At 41.8% G+C, this 20,589-nt stretch overlaps 1 protein-coding gene across 4 annotated transcripts in view; it reads left to right on the top strand.

Moving 5' to 3' along the window:
• The window catches only part of Palmd (palmdelphin), a 49,053-nt gene that overhangs the window by 20,815 nt on the left and 7,649 nt on the right, over positions 1 to 20,589 (top strand). For all 4 annotated transcript variants that reach the window (XR_008216356.1, XR_008216355.1, XR_008216354.1 and 1 more), the window contains exons 4-6: positions 19,595 to 19,709; positions 19,838 to 19,871; positions 19,989 to 20,102. Coding sequence is in view for 1 of the 4 variants with exons in the window: in XM_052730708.1 (XP_052586668.1) it covers positions 19,595 to 19,709; positions 19,838 to 19,871; positions 19,989 to 20,102 (263 nt within the window). In the remaining 3 variants the exon portion in view is untranslated. The remainder of the gene's footprint in view (positions 1 to 19,594; positions 19,710 to 19,837; positions 19,872 to 19,988; positions 20,103 to 20,589) is intronic.

The following is a 20,589-nucleotide window of genomic DNA, read 5'->3' as shown; positions in this document are numbered from 1 at the left end:
CTTGTGCCACAGGAAAGCTTTGCCATTTTAAGCCTGAGCTGTATGGACAAGGTTTTACCTATTTTCCATGGGTCTGAGGCATTGGTCCTTGACATGGATGTGTCCTTCATCTGCTCTTTACATATTTAGTCTGGGCTTCCTCAGCTCCCCAAAGGCTGTCATGTGCTCATGAACACATGATCCTGTCATGTCCAGAGATGCTGTTTAACTCCAACCTTCCCCAACATCTGGCTCTTGCAATCTTTCCAACCCCTCCTTCTTGGTCAGTGTTTCTATTGCTGTGATGAAACATCATGACCAAAATAACCTGGAGAGGAAAGGGTTTAATTGGCTTACACTTCCACAACATTATTCATCATCAAAGGAAGTCAGGATAAAAACTCAAACAGGGCAGGATCTTAGAGGCAGAAGCTGATGCAGAGTCCATGGATGGGTGCTGCTTACTGGCTTGCTCCTCATGGCTTGCTCAGCCTGCTTTCTTACAGAACCTAGAACCACTAGTCCAGAGATAGCACCACCCACAGGGGCTGAGCCCTTCCACATCAATCACTAATTAAGAAAATGTTGTACAGGTTTACCTACAGCCTAATCTTATGGAGGCATTTTCTTAATTGTGTTTTTCTTCTCTCAGATGATTTTAGCTTGTGTCAAGTTGACATAAGCCTATTCAGCACACTTTCTTCCTTCATGGTCCCTGAGCCTTGGGAAGAGGATGTAGTATAGATGTGCTATTTGTGGCTTAGCACTCCATAGACACTTATTCTCTGCACTATGACCAGTTCTGAGTGTCCTCATTAACCACTATGTGCTGTACAAAGAAATTTCTCTAATATAGTCTAAGATTTGCCCTCATCTATGGGTAGAGAGACACACACTTTGAAGACAATTTGATACTGTCAATTTTAACAGAATATAGTAATTAGTTCAACCCTGGGATCTGTGAGCTCCCCAACCATGGGTTCTTAGCCACATTTACAGTACCAAGCATGAATTTCCCCCTGTGGAACAGGTCTTAAATCCAATCAGAAGGTCATTGGTCCATCCTTATTTTTTGAGACAGGATGTTTCACAGAACTTATAAATCAGGATGTCTCACAGCATCAGCTAGGCTACTGACCACTAAGCTGCTGGGATGACAAGTGTGTACCATCATGCCCTGCTTTTAAATAGATGCTAGGGACTTGAACTCAGGTCCTCACGCTTGTGAAACAAGCACTTTATCCACTAACCCTCCCCCCAACCCCCCAAAGATGGAATGTCTTGTGGTTTAATCATGACGATAATTTGAAGTCTATTCCTCTTTGAAATATAAGGAACTTCCAGGACCTCATTAAAAGGAGAAGAGTGGGGAAGGGCTAAGCAGGAGGTGTGGTGTGAGAGTCTTCAGCAGACCTGCTGGACCACATTCTCCCCATGCTCACCAGAGAAGACAAACAGATCTCATTAGTCCTAAAATAAACAACTCGGGAGAAAAGCCTTTTTTTTCTGATGACTTCCACTGCACTTGCTCATTTACATGCATTTTATATTTAGTAGATTATACTCTTGGCTGTGCTACCTTGCTTAGGTGGCTTTAAATGAACAACTCTTAAACAGTAATGTAATTGAGATTTTTTTAATTCTATTCCCCTCTAACACTAGGTCTTAACAATAGATAATAAACATTGTCTTAAAAACCAAGAAACAGGGCTGGAGAGATGGCTCAGGGGTTAAGAGCACTGGGTCCTGAGTTCAATTCCCAGCACCCACATGGTGGCTCACAACCATCAGTAATGAGGTCTGGCTCCCTCTTCTGGCCTGAAAGGATACATGCAGACAGAACACTGTATACATAATAAATAAATAAATCTTAAAGAAAAAAAAGAAAAAAAGAAACAGCAAGAACCAACTGCCTCTACAGTTGACTACTCCATCCCTTAGGAAGCCTCCTTTAGCTAAGAGTCCATCCAGCTTAAGCTGGTGATGTCTTTCTCCATTCCCCTACACAGAATCCTTATCTCTAATGACTCCCAGGCTAATCCCCATAAACCTCCCCACCATGCTGACACCACCTCAGAACCTCCTTTTCCGGCCTTTCCACATATTGAACACCTACAACTCTCCCTGAACCTGATGATAATTGAAGTGGCTATGTACAATCAGGGTGCAGGGGCAGGTCTACGTAGCAATTCTTTGTAATCCCAGAGTATTTACTAGGATTCTCTGATTGCCTTTCAGCTTTGCCTGAATGCTCCAAGAAGCACATAGCTTCTAGCCATAGTGATAGTGGCTGTCTAGACAGAGCTCCTGTCTCAGCAAGAATTTTAAAGAGGGAGGAGATGTTTAATGAGGTATAGAGGATATGCTGTCCCCATTCGGTCTTAATAACCTTTAGAGAAAGACATCCATCACCTTTTGCAGAGAGATCTGAAAAAAAGCAGACAGACAGGTATTCTCTCATCCAACTCTCTCAGTGACTACAAAATGTCACACAGCAACCTCTAGAGACTCAAAAGCTCTGTCACAGAAAGGTATTTTCTCTCATAGGAAGACTTTAGTGGTGTTTGTCCCTTTGTTCTTAACAGAAAACCCGCCCACCTCCCTCTATTCTCTTTATCAAATTGTCACTCATATGCCCTGTTTCCGGCATCTCGCTGTAACTTAATTTTGGCCTTTCAGGATGCTGTTAAGCCATCAGGGCTCCTTTTTTTTTTTTTTTTTTGGTTTTTCGAGACAGGGTTTCTCTGTGTAGCTTTGCGCCTTTCCTGGAACTCGCTTTGGAGACCAGGCTGGCCTCGAACTCACAGAGATCCGCCTGGCTCTGCCTCCCGAGTGCTGGGCAGGGCTCCTTTTTGAGCACCAGATGAATTTAGTCCACTGATAGAAATAATAATAATAATCATTCTTTGAAAAGGGCGTCCTAAAATTTATGAAGTATTTGCCCAGACATGAACTCTTTTAACAGTCACAGTAATCCTGAAAAGAAAACACTAATAACTCCATGCCATAGATGAAGAAATGGGCTCAAAGAAGGTATGGGACTTTGTGCCCAGCCACGGGGCCCACAGAGAGCAGGCCAAGCTCTAAAGTCAGAGCTCTGCAGCTAGAAAAGGAAAAGAAAACTTTAAGTAGAAATGTTTTGGAAGCAATGATACTGTTGATGTGGGCAAGTATCTTGAATAATCAACAAACAGCTCTTTTCAAGGAACTATCCTAAAGAGATGTATTTGCAAGAAGTTCGTAAAGAATCTACATCTTTGTTGGCCTTTAGAGGCGTGTTTATCTTGTTTTTTTAAATATGTACAAGAACAGAATGTTCTGAAACAAAACATGAATGTGAATAATATGTGTGCCTTGTCTATATTTCAGCAGCCCAGCAAGTGCTCTGCACTGTTTAATCACAATGCCAAGCAGCTTAACCTAGCCGCTGGACAGTTTTTTTTTCTTAGATATTTCTAAAGCTGCTAAATAATCAGGTGCATGTTTTTCAATTCAATCTTCTGCCTAAATAATTACCACAGCGCTTAAGAATCTTTTATTACCAATGAAATCAGTAGGCTCCTGCTAGGTCTCCATAGCCAACTGATACAGTGAAACGAAGCAAAGCTGTGCCTCCTTCCCTGAGCAGAGAAAGAATCCAAGTGCTGCCTGTGATTTATCACTTAGGTGCCTGCCCAGGAGTGACATTTGTCGCTCTGCCAGGCCCCTCAGCAAAAGGATAAGAGTTAAACGGGAACATCAAAATAGAAATGATGCCATTACCTCAGAGTTCGCAACAAGGGCAGACCCCGCCTGGGAAGTGTTCATTCCTTCTATGTTCATGGTTTTGTGACAGTTTGCCTTCGGCTTCTTAATCTCTTCCACTACCCACAGTCTGTGAGCTCGGCTAGTCTGCTTGTACCGCTCTCAGCCTCAGTTTCCTTGCTTGCCAGTTGGGACAACTGGAGCCACATCACAGGACTCTGGGGAATACAGTGATTTCCCTGACACACAGTAGGGGATTAATATAAATATATTGAGAGATATATAATACCATTGTCCACTGAAAGTATAAATCAAAGGGCTAGGGAGCTGGCTAAAGCCATGGCTGTGCAAGTGTTCTAGCTAATTCCATGACCAAAAGCAACTTGAGGAAGAAAATGGCTGTTTGGCTTAAAGTTACAGTCATTTGGGGAAACCAAGGCAGAAATCTAATGGTAGATGCTTACTGGCCTGCTTCCCCTAGCTTGCTCCGCCGCCTTTCTTACACAGCCAAAGTACCCTTTCCATCAATTAACAGTAAAGAAAATTCCCCACAGATCAGTCTGATGGAGAAAATTCCTCCATACATACATGTCATTAAATCTTACACCCACCTGTGTGGTAGTTAACAAACAGAAAAATTAACATTAATAAGGGTTAACTCGCCCCTCATTGCACTGCTAAAAAGTTAGCAGCTCGGGTTTTAATCTGAAATCCAGTTCCTAATCATCAAACAGACTGTGCCTCCAATCCTGTGGAAATATTCTACCAGAGTTAAGTCCTGAACACTCTGACAGCATTTTTTATTTCCAATACAAGCAGCAGTTTCACCCTTAAATGTCTCAGTATTTAGACATTCACCTGAGCATTTAAAACAGCTGAAGTGGGGGGCTCAAGGATTCCCAAACTCACACATAACCTTTAAGTAAAGCTGTGTCTTTTACTCATCCCTGTGGTTTTTTCCTTCCAGAGAAAAACAACATTGCACAAACTAAGCGGGTTTCCATGGTTTCTGTCCCTGAATCGCAACTATAGCCCAGGAACATATTACTAAGTATTTTGCCTGGTTCCCTGGTTAATACCTGAGGAGGCAACGTTCCCAGGAGAAAGCCACATTAGACATCTCCTAAACTACTTCACTCAGAGCTTTGGTTTGCCTCTTAAAGGATCCTTGCTTGTCTTGTGACCTCTAAACCATTTACTTTATGATTGCTGGTACAGCTACTCTGAACTCTTGGTGCAGACCGCCCTGCACACAACCTAGGTGGTAGTATAGGTGTCCTTCTCTGACACTTCACTGCTCTTCTGCACCCACACACACACTTAATAGGACATCCATGATTCTACACACACACACACACACACACACACACACACACACACACACACACACTCAAGAAGTCTGCAAAGGAGCTGTGTTCCTAGCAAATTGTTATTACCATCCTGGGTCCTTTCCTGCACCTGTCATATGGCTCTCCATGATCGAAATTGCCTTCAATCAAGCTCCTCTCTAGACACTTTCTACTTCTTGAACTGTGTCCAAAGACCTCTGACTTTAATTGGCACATGCAGAGTGCCTGACAGAAATGTCATAAGCATAAAAATGTAAAAGGTTAACTGCCAAGGAGAATGATGCAAACACACTACATTCCCTTTGAGAAGGATAAGCTAAGCTACTTACGATTAAATGTTCTCTAAGCTTTTTTTTTTCACATTCCCAAGGACCCTTCTGACCTTTTGCCTTCTGTTAATAAAGCTTTCATTGGTGCCCAGATAGTGAGAAGCTGCTTTACCCATACAGTAAAGTTGGGCAAAGGTATGTGTGAAGTATTGGGTTTCTGTGTGACTCTGCAGTGTAAGGAAGGCCAAGAAGTGGGTGGGGACAACAGCTGAAGCCACGTCCCACAGCACTAAAAACACCCCTCCACAAAGGGGGATGGAATATGAGACAATACATTCTGCCCAATATCATAGAACAGGAATCCACTTGGTCAGCTCAGAGGATAGTAGGCAAGATTCAATTACAAAAGGAAACCCATAATATAAAGTTCAGTCCTTCTTTGCTGCTTAATGATCTTATTTACCTAATGCAGGGCACTTGTACCTTCATGAAACTAGTGCCTCACCAAATAAGTGAGAGATTTGGATGAAAATAGCACCTTCTAAGTGCTTCTGCCTTCCTATTTTGACCCAACTAAGTATATCTAACACTGTATACCAGGGACATAGTCAAGCTGTTCTCTGTGACAACATGAGAGAGAAGAGAAAGGGAAAAGGGGGGGTGAGAAACCCACCACTTGTCTCTTATTAAAGTTCTGTTGCCTAGAAACACTTAAGAAGTTATTCTGAGGCAATTACATGAGTCAGGATCATTCCAAGCATGTTTTTCACTCTCCATCTTTGACTAATTGGTTTACCAGATTTGTAATAGTTCATCTGCTGTTGTTTTTAATTTCCCAGATAGACCGATTATATTTAAGTCGGGAGCCTCGGTTTTAACTTAGCCAAATAAGCTAAGTAAAAACCCAACTTCCAACAAAGAAGGAAACAAAGGCTGCGAGTTCCACCAAATACACACACATACCACACAGAGTCCTCCGTGTACTAAGAATAGCTCTGAATATATAGGTTATAGGGAGAAAAGTAGGGGATAGATGGGTCGATAGATGAGTGAATGATAGAAATAGAATAGTAAATAACTTGTATAGTACTGAACTGGAAAAAAAAAAAAACCTCCTCAAGCTTCTTTCAAAAACAAAAATAATAAACACACAATTACCTTTGGGTCGAGAGAAGGTTATATGGTAGCAGTACCTGGGGTTTTGAGTTGTTGATGGCATGTTTTTAACATCTCACCATCACTTTTCCCTTTCCCTCTCTTCACGCTTTTCTGCTTCCTCAGCCCACCCCCGTGCCTTCTCTCTTGCTCATCCCTAATAGTCTCATCTCACGTCATCAGAAACAGAGTTTGAATGATAACTGACCCAGGATACGCACCCACCACCGTGGTCGTTAGAGGTAGATTAGAACAACCTCCAAAGGTCCTTTCATGATGCCTTCCGCCCAATGATGCCAGCATCCCAAGCACTGTTCTAGGCCATCCTCCAAAGGCAGTCCCAACCGAGTTTTACACATAAAGCAGGAAAGAACGGAACATTATGAATGTAGTAACAGCCAGGCCTTGAGAAGGCTGATTTTGGACCCACGTGTCCTTCAGTCATTTCCTTGAATTTTCCCTCCACTCTTCTGAAGGTGACTCCAGAGTCATAGACTCCCCCAGAAAACACATAGATTTAGACCCCTTAACTTTTCGAAGTATTTTTACATTTATTTTCTCTTTCCAAATGGCATTCCATGTCTTAAAACACAAATTTAAGAGCCTTTGCAAGGATGTGTAGATCTTGGGCTCTGATGATGTAAGAAAATACAGGGAAAAAAGCAGGAAGTGAATTGATTTCTAGCATCCATCCTTAAGTCTCGGTTACAGAAAAAAAAAATATCTTCAAAAGCAGAGACATTGCATCAGAGGAAGGATCTGTATTGCCATGGTACCAGGCTTTTCTATTTCCGGGGAGTATTTACCAATTGGAAGATGGATCAGGCCAACCCCTTGCAACAACATCCTTTGTCTGCCATCAGACAACCATTGCTGAGTCAGTTTGGACCACCCGCAGTGGACTGGCCCCCCAAGTTGGTTGTCAGATGTTATATTAGGATCGGAATTTATACTTGTTGGTCTTCAGATAATAAAACCCTCTCCTTGAAGTCAAGTAAGAACAATAACTCTAAGAAACAAAGCAAAACTGAAGTGCACAGATAATATAGAAGCTACTCTGTGACACCATTAGAGACAGATGTTAAGGGTTACATGGCTCAAAGCCAGTGGCCATTTCTGAATGAAGGCAGTCAATAGCCGTGTAGATCCCTGACAATCCCTTTCCACATAATAGTTTTAAATGCTTTGTTTACTAGATTTGATTTGAAATGTTTAGAAGTAGTTAAATTGCTATTACTTTTACAAAATACATAATTTTGACATATAATATGAAAATATGGACTTATATTGCCAATAAAAATGTTTTTAGGGTTTGCAGAATGAAGCACGGCCATTAGAATTTGAGCAAAGTTCTGGGCAGGGTAATACCCTCCTGTAACACCACTCTTTGGAGATGGAGGCAGGAGGATGAGATTTTCCAGGCTGACTTGATCTACCACAAGGAGTTTAAAGCCAGCCAGGGCTACATAAGACTTTGTCTCAAAAATGAATGAATGAATGAATGAATGAATGAATGAATGAAGATAATTTAAAAAGAAATAAATGCCTTTGAGAAAACTTTAACGGAGTGCTAAAATCCTCCCTCGGTATTGGCACAAACATTAGCAAAATTTAACTTGTGGAAGAGACAAAACAGAGAGGAAAAGCAGATAAAGTGGAGGAAGGGAAACTGAGTCACAGATGATCTGTCGTCAGACGACCGTCATCATCCTTTCTCCTCAGATTTTTATTATTATTATTATTCTCTCGTATATTACATCCTGACCAAAGCTTCCCCTCCCGTGGACTCTCCCCACCACCATCTACTCTTTCTCCCATATCCATTCCCCCTCCATCTCCCCTCAGAAAAGATCCTGAGACAAGACCTTACTAAGCAGGTGTTCTGGAACTCACTAGGTAAACCATGCTGGCCTTGAAATCTCAGAGAGCCACCCACCTCTCTTTCCCTAGTGCTGAGATGAAAGGCCAGCATGCCTGACCCTTCCCTAAGTTTTTAACAATTAGAGGGGCCAGGAGCTGAAGCATGGCTGGGCCATCTTGAGTTAGCTTACAGTGTGCTGGCTGCAACAGTACTTGGAAGTCGCTTGAGAAACTCAAGACACCTAGGCAGAGATCAAATCTAATTATTATTACAATTATTTTTGCTCTTGTTAAGTGTTTGGCAAGTACTACTGGATTCTCCACATGCCCTAATTAAAATCTACACAGTACACTTCTGTCCTACCAGATCATTTGAGGAGCCCCAACCTAACCAATTCCCTTTTGCCACACCAGCCTCCAGTGTGTGTTTATTGGCGTCCATTTGAAAATGACTTTTCTAATAACTTGCACCCGGTGTGGATGATTCTCTAAAAACCAGTTTTGTTTCTTACCTTCTGTGATAACTGACACTCTTAATATACAAAACCTTACTCTGATTGACCAAGTAGGCTTCTCCATGAACTCACTCTGTTCGAATGTCACTTGTCTGTGTGGCTGTAGCAAACCATGGTGGTCTGATCAGCCTGTCCAACAGTTAGGACTCATTACAGAGTTCAGTATAGTAGGAGATCAGGCTGTCTGCATATGATTTTAAATTATTTAGCTCTCTTAAACACCTGCTGTTTCCAGTCCTCAGACTGATGTTTGTTCCCATACCATTGTGTTGCCTCTCAACTTGTAGTCATCTGAAAGCTGCATTGTGTTCTTTGCCCTGTTCTTAAACGTTCAGGATTAGTGTCAATAGATCTAGCTCAGGGCAAACCGCATGTCTGCTATTATGAGTGCCCTTTCTTTCTGACTTGGGTACCCCTAGCATGTGACTGTTACCCTGGTGGATGGGTCTTCTTTATTATACACATGCCTTTTTACAATGAACAGCAGTACATGGCTGTAACTTCATGTCTATGCAATGTGCATCATCTTTTTGATATGCCTTCATGTCTGGTGAGCAAAACAAACAAACATGACATTCTTAGTAAAGGTGTTATTAGTGCTTAAATTTTTTAAATAAAATAAATTTTAAATCTCCTCCTCAGTTGGATTACATACATTCAATTTTATTTTTGTTTGCTTCTTTTGGGGATGGGGTCTCACATTATAGCCCAGGCTGGCCTTAAATTCATAATAATATTCCTGCCTCTCCTCCTGGGTGCTAGGATTACCAGCTTGAGCCAGTGTACCAGATCATGTTCTCAATTTTATTGGGAAAATTTAGTTTGGCTGGTATCACAATATCTTTAACTATTGCCCCACTAGTAGTAATTAATGTTCCCAGTGAAGATCATCTGACTAGGGTTATCAATTTTGTATAATCAATAACATCCACTGAGTTTCCACAGGGATTCACTCATAAGCTATGATTTAAAAAAAAAATAAATTAAAAGATTGTTGTTTTTCATCAGAAGTTTTAGCCATTTAATATTGAACTGTTGTGGGTTTTTTCTAATTAAAAAATAGCTAAGTGAAAGTATATGAGCTGTCAATATAAACCATGTCAGATTTCATAGATCATTAATCATATATCATATAATCATTATGGTAAGTCTTTTCATCACTAGGAGGAAAGACTTGTTTTTCTTTTTCTGCTAGTTCATTACCCAAAATGCAAAATACTACTGAAGAATTCTTCAGCTCAATGAAAGAAACTCAAAATCTTTCACATATTGACTTCTCCCCTGTGAAGTTATACAATGGTTAGCACATTAGTTCTGTTGATTTAAAGGAGTCTACCTAAATGCTTTTTAGTATCAGATTAAAAGTCTCCTTTATCTCACACAGAAAAATCTTAACTGGTAAGTGTTCAAGAGGAGATGATACCAGTGCTTTCAGAGGTCAGAGAGAGCCTGTTCCTTTTCATTTGTTCCTTTGTATATGCTCAAAACAGCTCACGATGGCATTCCAAATTAAGCAGGAGAGATGAATGAAGGGCAAGTTGCTCTATTTTAAGGATATGATCTGAAAGCTATGGATGTCTGCTAGTGTCCTACACCATCTAAATACACAAGAGAATGGGACATCTAGTCTACCTCCAGATATCCATTGAGGCAGATGAAACTCAATGAAATATATTACTAAAAAGGAAAAGAGGAATGGATTTGGGAGCAGAGGGAATAAGGTTCTCAAAATTGAGTCAAATCAGATATAGTGGTATGAATCTATAATCCCAGTACTGGAAAATGGAACAGGAGGATTGTAGAAAGTTGAAGTCCAGCTTGGTCTACGTGCAAGTTCAGGCCAGGCAGAGATGCATAGCAAGACTCTGTCTCAAAAAAATAAAAAGGAAAACTTAGAGTAGGATTTTCTATCTGCCAAAATGTATTAAAAGACTCCATCACAAATACTAGGGCAAAGCTGATGCTGGAGAAGTGTTACAGCTTCTTAAGGACAAAGCTTGGGGTGGAGGAGTTCCATAATAAGTACAAGTTACCCTTTTCTCTTCCTCTGACTGCTGAGACAGGGTGGGCCATCTATGACAATCCCAGGGAGTGAGACAGTGTGGGCAGCTGGAGCTACCTTCACTTTGTTACCATGAACGATAACACAACCCTTTCATACTGCCAGTCAACATGAATGCTATATCTAAGTTCACAGAAATAAATTTTCAATTTTAAGACTTAATCTCCACAGTGGCTAACTGAGAAAAACTGAGTGGAGATCTGCTTTTAAATTCCCTCCGGCCTCAGGCTGCCTATGAAGCTCAGGATCCGTTGCCTTTTTTGGTGACCCGCTTGCTCATATGTTTAGGTGACCTGCTTGCTCATAAGTCCAATGGAACTAGGAAGCCCACTCATAGGTAGCAATGAGAACAAATTATGCCACATTTAGTGCAGTGTCAATATAGAGCACTTGTTAAACAGTTTTCTAATCACTAACAAGTCCAGTACTGAAAGGTTTCAGCTGTAAACCTATGAATTGGATTGGTGGTTATTTTTCCCCATGAATTCTAGTCTGTTTGGTCCCTACTGGTGAACATCAGACTGTTAGTCCCTGTTAATGCCACCAAAAACTAAATGAGATAAATGGACCCTTAGCTGCAGAAAAATTGCCTTCTGAAATTACCTCTTCTTGACATATACAGAATTTAGGTGCAGCAGTCTTTTTCTCTAAGAGAAAAAGTTTTCTTGTTGAAATTGGATTGAGGACATTATCTCCCAATCATTAAGGGAGGTTATTACCACCACAGAGCACAAAATGAAAGCCACCTGTTTTCACATAGGGAGCTCTTGGAAATAGCCCTCTTTCTCCCCTGAGCAAATGGGCAAGGAGAAGAAAGATCCCAATAATGGATAGCATTGAGAATGCTCTCTCGTGAACTCCACTTATCTAAATTGGCGCATGATGCCTGCCCACCATCTCTCAGAAGTTAAGAGAGATACTGACTCATCCATCAGGCCCCACCTCACAGTCCAGAGGCACCTGAAAGGAGAGGGTTTTTCCTAGGCTGCCTGCCTCTGTCTGAATCAAATCAGCAATTCAAAAAGCTCAGTTCCCATTCGGAAAGGTTATACCCTCTAAAGACCAGAGGATAGCACTTAAGGAAATTCTAAGCCATCCACTGAAATGTAGCCAGGGGAAGGTTAAACTTAGCCCCAGCAGCATCCCTATATCATTTTCTTGTAAAAAATAATAATAATTAACTCTTATGTGTATTGTGCATATATATCAGTTATGTACATACACATGTACAGATATAGGAATATATAGCTATATATACATGTATGTGCTTGTAAATGTATGCATATGCACATGTATATAGCTTCTCAGTATATCGGTTATTGTTTTAGATTTATTTACATTATTTTATATACATGAGTGTTTAGCTTGCATGTATAGATGTGTGCCAAGTACATGCCTAGTACTCAACAGAGGTCAGAAAAGGTCATCAGATTCTCTAGAACTAGAATTATAGATGGTTGTGAACCACCATGTGGGTTAGGGAAGCTAACCCAAGTTTTCTGCAAGAGCAACACGTGCTCTTAACCACCGAGCCATCTCTCTAGTCCCTCAATACCTCATTTATAATAACTAATTTCTTTCTCTTTCCAAAATACATATTTGGAAGAGGTTTGGCCTGAGTCCCTGAGGTAAGTACTACATAGTTAATCTTTAAAGCAGAAATAAATATGTTCTTATACAGCCATTGAATTGGGGAGTGGTGCAGACAGATGCACTCATATGTATATTAGAAAGGGGGAAATACAGATGGCCATTAATTGGGAAGTGGGGAGACAGATCCACACATATGTATATTGGAAAGAGAAAAAAATTAGAAAAGGAAGAGGCAATGATGAAAATTTTAAAACATCAAGCAAGATGAGAAATGCAGCTTTCATAAGACATGTAACAGGAGGACTACACTCCACCAGGCATTGTCTTAGGAGAGAACTGTTTCTGTGCATTATGGGATATTTATCAACACCCTCTCTGCTTACTAGATTCCAGCAGCACTCTAGTACCCAACCATGACAACCAAAAAGCATCTCCAGACTTGACAAACATCCCTGGGAGTCCTGAGAACCACTCTACCGGGGATATTCAAAAACAGTTCTTGCCTTCTGGTTGCAATACACCTTAATGGTTATCAAACTCCTGATGTGTTATCAAATGTAACAATTAACAGACTACCTCCCATTCTTTTTTTAATTAATTAAATTTATTCTTTTATTTTACATCCCAACTGCAGTTTCCCTTTCCCCCTCTACTCCCATTCCCTCTCCCTACCTCCCTTCTGCCCCTCCACCCTGAATCCACTCCTCCTCTGTTTCTGTTCAGAAAGGGGGCAGGCTCCCATGGGTGTCAACAAAGCATGGCGTATCAAGTTGAAGTAGGAGTAAGCCCCTTCACTCGTATTAAGGCTTGGTAAGGCAACCCAGCATGAGGATTAGGTTTCCAAAAGCCTGACAAAGCATCAGGGACAGGCCCCGCTCCCACGGCTGGGAGTCCCACAGGTAGACCAAGCTACACAACTGCCACACATATGTAGAGGGCCTAAGTCAGTCCCATGGAGTTCCTTAGCTGTCGGTCCAGTGTCTGTGAGTTCCTTCGAGCCCAGGTTAGTTGTCTCTGTGGGTCCCCTTGTGACTGCCTCCTTTCTATTGTCGGCCTTCTCTTGTTAGGCTTTTAGGGAGACAGAGTGGAGGTCAGGAGAAGGAGATGCTGAGTCAAGCTGTCTTTCAGGTGAATGATATCGTAACAACAGAGCAAGCAATTTGACAGATGTCTAAAGTAAGAGGTTTCAGTCCCGCCAAACAAAGTAACATGGCTAGTCTTAAAGGTTTTCAAAGGAAGACAAGGTCTTTCACCAAGAGGAAGCAGGCTTAGTTAATATGTAATGTATGCAACCATGACTGAGGTAAGGAAGCTGGTCGTACAAGACTTAGGCTGCATAACAAGGGACACTCTTCTTTGTGTATGAGAGTGGGGTTTGTGTTAATGTGTGGCACAGCACTCAAGCTGTCTTTGACCTCCAGGTGGCCAGAGGTGGAGCAAGGACTGAGTGTCTTCCCACCCTGCTCTCAGCCATCCCTCCTACATAGGAGGCCTGAGTTCTTGGAGACTGCTGAGTCCTAAGCAAGTGGAGGAACTCCGAGAATTTCTGGTGCTTTATTCTCAGTCACTGTCCTTTAGCTTCCACAACAAACATCCTGATATTTTGGGAAGCTTTCAGAAAAAAAGCAAATCTCAACCATTTATCTCTTCATGGTAACATCCATAAATAAGAGAAATGAGTGAGAAATCAAGATACAATAATAAAAAGCTGAGCTTTGTACTCAGTGGAAACTTCAGAAGAAATTCTCCATCAATAAGCTCCTCCTACCAGAGGCTTCTAAGTAATTCCCACCAAGACATTTCCTTACTGTCCTGGATGAAACCAAAGAATGAGGACTGGGAGGGAAGCATTTGTTTTTGTTTAATTTTCACACTCGTCATAACGTGTCATTAAACTGACGCCTCCTAGTAATGCGGCTTTCACCTGAGACTTGCAAAGCTTCACAAACATTTATTAGCAAATACTTTGACGGGGTTAGCAAGGCTCCGGCCTCATATTCTTATCATATTATTCTAAAACCATTCATGTGACTCATACAGCGTTCCCTTCTCCAGGGTCCTTTCTTCAGAGGGAAACAATACCCGATACCAGTGCACATCATAATTCATCAAGACGACACTGGCCAGGCAGACTAAGAGCTAATCAGAAAGGGGCAGAGACAGGAAGCAGGACCTGCTGTGCACTCTACGTCTTTTGTTTCTTAGTTAAGCCCTGATGAGTAGTTAACATTGGCCAGGCCTCTATCAATCTTGATATTCAAAAAAATACATTCTTATTTACTTGTGAGGGAGTGACAGGCATCTACATGTGCCACAGTATGCCTGTGGAGGTCAGAGGACAGCCTGAAGGAGTCAATTCTCTCCTTCCACCATACGGGCCCTAAGGATTGAACTCAGTTGACAGGGCTTGGCAGCAAGCACCTTCACACCATCCTGCAGGTCTCAAGCTTGGAGATTTTTGTCTATCACTTTTACTTTCTAGGAAATCTTACCCATGCATACGGCTATGCATGCTTACTCCTTCCAAATTCATGTCTTCAAGCCCAGACTCCATCACTTCCACACCACACTTGACTGTCTGAGATTTAACCAAGGCCACCTGCCTCCTGCCTTCATCTCCCAGTTACATTTGTGGTTTCCCAGTTACTCGGGTCCTAACAACGGCATCCTTCACCTCATCTCCCCCCACACACCTGTACTCTATAATCATCAACAAACTCTGGAATCTCTCTCTCTTTTAAATATTTCCAGAACCCCTCCATTTCTCGCCCTTCTAGCAGCAACCACCTTAGATTAGGTCATCTTCCTCCAGACTATTGACAATTGATCTCCATATTTGCCTCTCCAGTGTGGTCGCCCATCCGAGTAGTAAACAGGCCTGACCGTGCTCAGCTTTTGAGAGTGATATGGCAATTGACCCTCCGGTCCACAAACCTACCTGTGTCCAAGGTTCTTTACTACTACCTGTCATCTCCCCTCATTTGTCAGCTCTTTCTTCTTTACTCTTTCAGCTCTTGCCTCAAGATTTTCAGGTACCCTGCTCTCTGGGGAACATATTTTTATGCCCCGCCCCCACTTACTTTCACAAATAATATTTGTTTATATGTTTGCTTTGTTTTGTTTTTCAAGACAGGGTTTCTCTGTGTAGCTTTGCGCCTTTCCTGGAACTCACTTGGTAGCCCAGGCTGGCCTTGAACTCACAGAGATCCGCCTGGCTCTGCCTCCCGAGTGCTGGGATTAAAGGCATGTGCCACCACTGCCCGGCCATAATATTTGTTTAAAGAGACTTTCCTGGACGATGTGGGCCTTGAATCCTAGTAATCAATTATCCTGTTCTTTTTTCACGGAAATATTTTTCTTCACACATAAATATATGTGCTTATATACACATATAATAAATATACATATATGTATATAAGAAAGTAGGTGTGTGTACCCGTACACAAACACGCATACATGCATGCACACATACACTTGTTAATGCAGGGGCTGGCAAACTATGGCCTAGAATCCATATAACTCTGACCCATATTTTTATGAACACAAAATAGGAATGGTACACACACATGCACACACACACACACACACACACACACACACACATATAAAATTAAAGGGTTATACAGCAGAAATAAGGGGGAAATGAATGAAGGAATAACACAAACTGTATGTTGACATTTGCATCAAGTCTTTCACAGAACAACCCTGCCAGCCTGTGTACTAATATATTGTCCCTGCTAGAACGTCAACTTCTCCATTCTTCACTATCATATCACTAGAATATCACCATGATAGAAGAGTTCCTGGTACAATGAAGATGCTAAATAAACATTCCTATGTGGGTGCGTAAGTGATGCGTAAGCAATGATTAGTCTCAGCGATCAGTCTCAGGTACCACAGGAAGTTGGCAGATGAGGCAGAATTCAAGCTAAATTTCTTTCATTCCACAGCTGAGTCCTGAAATTCAGGAGCTGTAGTCATTTGAACCTCCTTCATTTCTACCCAGGTTCCCCTTTATACACCATGTCTAACACAGATGTTAGGAAGACAAATCTTTGGTGGACAAAGAAAGGAGACAAAGGTAGAATGTGTTGTGGAAAGCCTTGAGAATTCGCTCCTGAATAAGCTTATGCCTGCCGCCTGCCATGTTCAACTGGCATGCATTCTTATCTTCTGCCCTACCACCTAGCACCGGAACAAAACACGGCAAGCATTGTTATTTTCATTATGCACATTACAAAACTGAGCCTTGAAGAGGTTTAAGAAATTGACTACAACATGTAGCAAAAGCTATCACTTTTAGTTTTCCACTCTACCAGACTGGACCAACACACATTTCATAACTTAGCACATATTTTATATTTCTGCTGATGGGAAAATGCTACCAGAGACCTAAGGAATTTTTTTTTGAATGGCGGGAATCTCCTGGCAACTCCTAAAAAACCAGGGGTACTATAATTCACTTAAAGTTCTCTGATGTGCAGGGAAACCTTCTCATCTATAAATGGCCTACAGATGCCCAGAGGCAGCATCAATATCAGAACCTAGAGTTAAAGCAATGAATAGAAAGGCCAAGACAATCACATCCTGGGATTCTTATTGGTGTGACAATAGCCCAAGATTCTGGAGCAGCCAGGCCCATGGCCATCTTTAAGAAGGACGCCAAGAGAACTGACAGTTATGTTAGCTGACATGAATATCCACAGCTGTCATCTCTTGGACCAGCTGCTACATCAAATCAGCCATCCTCTGAGGCAGCTGACTTTCGAGTTCAGAGTGTCTGGCTAAGACTACACGTGTTTCATGGCTTAAGGGCCAGCCTTAGTAACTGCAGCTGCCAGGGTCCATGGCACCACACAGAGGTCATGATGGCACATCCTGGGGTTCGTCTGAATGCTGGTTATGAATTCAGGGTATGTGTAACAGTCCATTTTAAAATGTGTCTCTGATGTGGGAATTCTGCAGGTTGGTGTTGACAGAGAAAAGCCTCCACTTCCATGTCTCTTTGTCTTTCTAATTCCCTTATGCATTATCGGGCTATACGTATCTACTCCCTGCCACCCCCCTGGGCCCCCCCATCCACTATCACACCACAGAATATGTAGTCTCTATAACAGAAGTGGGATTTTGTCCGTTTTTCCATCTCTTCACTCTACCTGGAAAATAGCACAGTGCTCAAGGAGCTTAAAACAACGTAATTTTTGTTGTAGAATATGTTAAGGTCAGGTGTGGTGGACCACTCCTTTAATCCTAGCATTCGGGAGGCTGAGACAGGAGGATCTCTGTAAGTCCTAGGCCAGCTTGGTCTACACAGTGAATTCCAGTACAGCAGTACAGTGACAGCTACATAATAAGACCCTGTCTTAAAAAAGAAAAAAAAGGCTAGGAATTTATTCATTAAATATCTATGATTATTAAGTCAAATTTAATAATAATAGCTATTTTTCTAAATATATGGAGAGTTAAGTAAAAAAAAAATCTAAATGACCATGCAACTACAAATGTACCATTTCTTTGAGTTAATCTCTCTTTCCCTCCCTCCCTCCCTCTCTCTCTCCTTCCTACCCACTATCTCTCATTTTGAAACAACGTTGTTTGTAGCTCAGGCTAACCTCAAACCCTCACTCTTCCTGCCTCAGCCTCCTGAGTGCTATAATCACCTCTGTGCTGCCACATTTGGCTTAAAAAGTCTCTTTATTGCCGGGCGGTGGTGGCGCACGCCTTTAATCCCAGCACTCGGGAGGCAGAGCCAGGCGGATCTTTGTGAGTTCAAGGCCAGCCTGGTCTCCAAAGTGAGTTCCAGGAAAGGCGCAAAGCTACACAGAGAAACCCTGTCTCGAAAAACCAAAAAAAAAAAAAAAAAGTCTCTTTATGGGGGGCTGGAGAGATGGCTCAGAGGTTAAGAGCTCTGACTGTTCTTCCAGGGGTCCTGAGTTCAATGCCCAGCAACCAAATGGTGGCTCATGACCATCTGTAATGAGATCTGGTGCCCTCTTCTGGCCTGCAGGCATACAGGCAGACAGAACACTGTATACATAAGAAACAAATAAATCTTTAGAAAAAAAAAGTCTCTTTACAAAATAAACTATTCTGGTTTATATGGAAGCAACATTACTCATTGCAGCATAGAAAATAAAGCCAAAGCCGAATACTTCACTATTGTGCTAGTTAGTCTTCTCATCGCCGTGACAAAGGAGCAACTTAAAGCAGAGAAGATGTACGGAGATGTTGTGGGATAATCCTCTCGTACACTGTAAAGATTTGTCACTCACACTGGCTTAATAAAATGCTGATTGGCCAGTAGCCAGGCAGGAAGTATAGGTGGGGTGACCAAACTAAGGATGTTGAGAAGGAGAAGGGCAGGGTCAGGAGTCACCAGACAGATGCAGAAAGAGCAGGAGATGAATGTGCCATGCTAATAAAGATACTGCCACATGGCAGAGTATAAATAAGTAATATGGGTTAACTTAAAATGTAAGAGTTAGCTAGTAACAGGCCTGAGCTATCAGCTGAGCATTTATAATTCGTATTCAGCCTCTGAATCAGTTATTTGGGACTGGGTGGCTGGGAAGGAAAACTCCATCTACATTGGGACCCATGGTTTGAGGAGATACAGTCCATCATGGCAGGGAGGGCATGGCACCAGGAGCAACATGTAGCAGCTGATCACATTGCCAACAGAGAGAGAGGAATGTTCATGCCAAGTTAGCTTTCCTTTTTCTATCTCTGTTCAGTCTGGGTCCTCAGTCCTTGGTATGGTGGGTCTCCTCATCTCAGTTAAGTCTCCCTGGAAAACCCCTCACAGACATGCCCAACCTTTCTACCTGAAAAGTCCTTATGTTAAAAATAACAAAATAAAAGTAAGCAGACTTGGATTGGAAGTTGTTCAAGTGTCTGGAACCTTCAATGTGTTAGATGTGATACTTGGTGTAAAACCATGATGCTCCACAGGATGCCACACGTTTGGAAGATGTCTGGCTCCTAAATCTGCATGTGAGAAAGATGCATCTGAGACCCCTGCATGTATACCACATTAAACATTAAGAAATGTATCCTTTTTACTGTCAGGCTTGAGAAAGAGATCCAAGACCTTGAAAGGGCTGAACTGCAAATCTCAGCCAATGAAGAGGCAATTCTAAAGAAGCTAAAATCGATCGAGAGGACTACTGAAGACATAATAAGAGTGAGTGTGACTCAGTTTTAAACAATGATGCCCTCTCAAAAGAACCCACAAAAGCCATTTCTTCAAAGCATTTCTAGATTTAGATTTTTTTTTAACTAAGTTCATCATGGAAATCTTTTATCTTACAGTCTGTGAAAGTGGAAAAGGAAGAAATCCCAGAAGGTATGTCTTTAAGCAACCTGTTCCATGTCGAAGCAAGGTAATTTTTGTAAGATCACTGGCCTTGTTTCACTATTAGAAATATCTTACATGTATTTTGAATTCATATCAACTTTACAGAGTCAATTGAGGACATCTATGCTAACATCCCTGACCTTCCAAGTTCCTACATACCTTCCAGATTAAGAAAGGAAAGAAACGAAGGACAAGATGATGATGAACAGAACAGAAAAGGTATTTGTGAACCAACATTCAATGCCATGTTCTCAATTTCAGTGTGTGCTGAGTGTGGATGCGCACGTGCCATGGCATTCACATAGAGGTCAGAGGACAATTTTCAGGAGTCAGTTCTCTCCTCCTCCCTTGTCTGAGGCAGGATTTCTCTTGTGTCTGCCAATGTGCAGCATCCTGCAGGCTAGCTGACACATGAGTTTCAAGCCAATTCTCCTGTCTCTGCATCCTGTCTCACCTATGGACAGGTGCATACCATCACATCTGCCTTTTGTGTGTGTGTGTGTGTTGGGTTCCAGGTGTTGAACTAAAGTCATTGGGTAGCAAATTTCTTCCCACTGAGCCATGTCCCTGGTCCTCAATTTTAGATTTTATATTAAGTCTTCACAGTTTGCTTGTGTTTCCAGTTTAGGCAATTTAAGGTCGATTTTACAAAGTTCCTAGGGCTACGGGACAGTTCCAGGACTTGCACAGTTAGGGATAAGGAGGG

This window comes from Peromyscus californicus, unplaced genomic scaffold (assembly GCF_007827085.1).
Source record: "Peromyscus californicus insignis strain IS unplaced genomic scaffold, ASM782708v3 Scaffold_9__1_contigs__length_137607984, whole genome shotgun sequence".
NCBI lineage: Eukaryota > Metazoa > Chordata > Mammalia > Rodentia > Cricetidae > Peromyscus > Peromyscus californicus.
The sequence above is the reverse complement of the archived record's forward strand: the minus strand, read 5'-3'. Positions and strand labels throughout refer to the sequence as shown.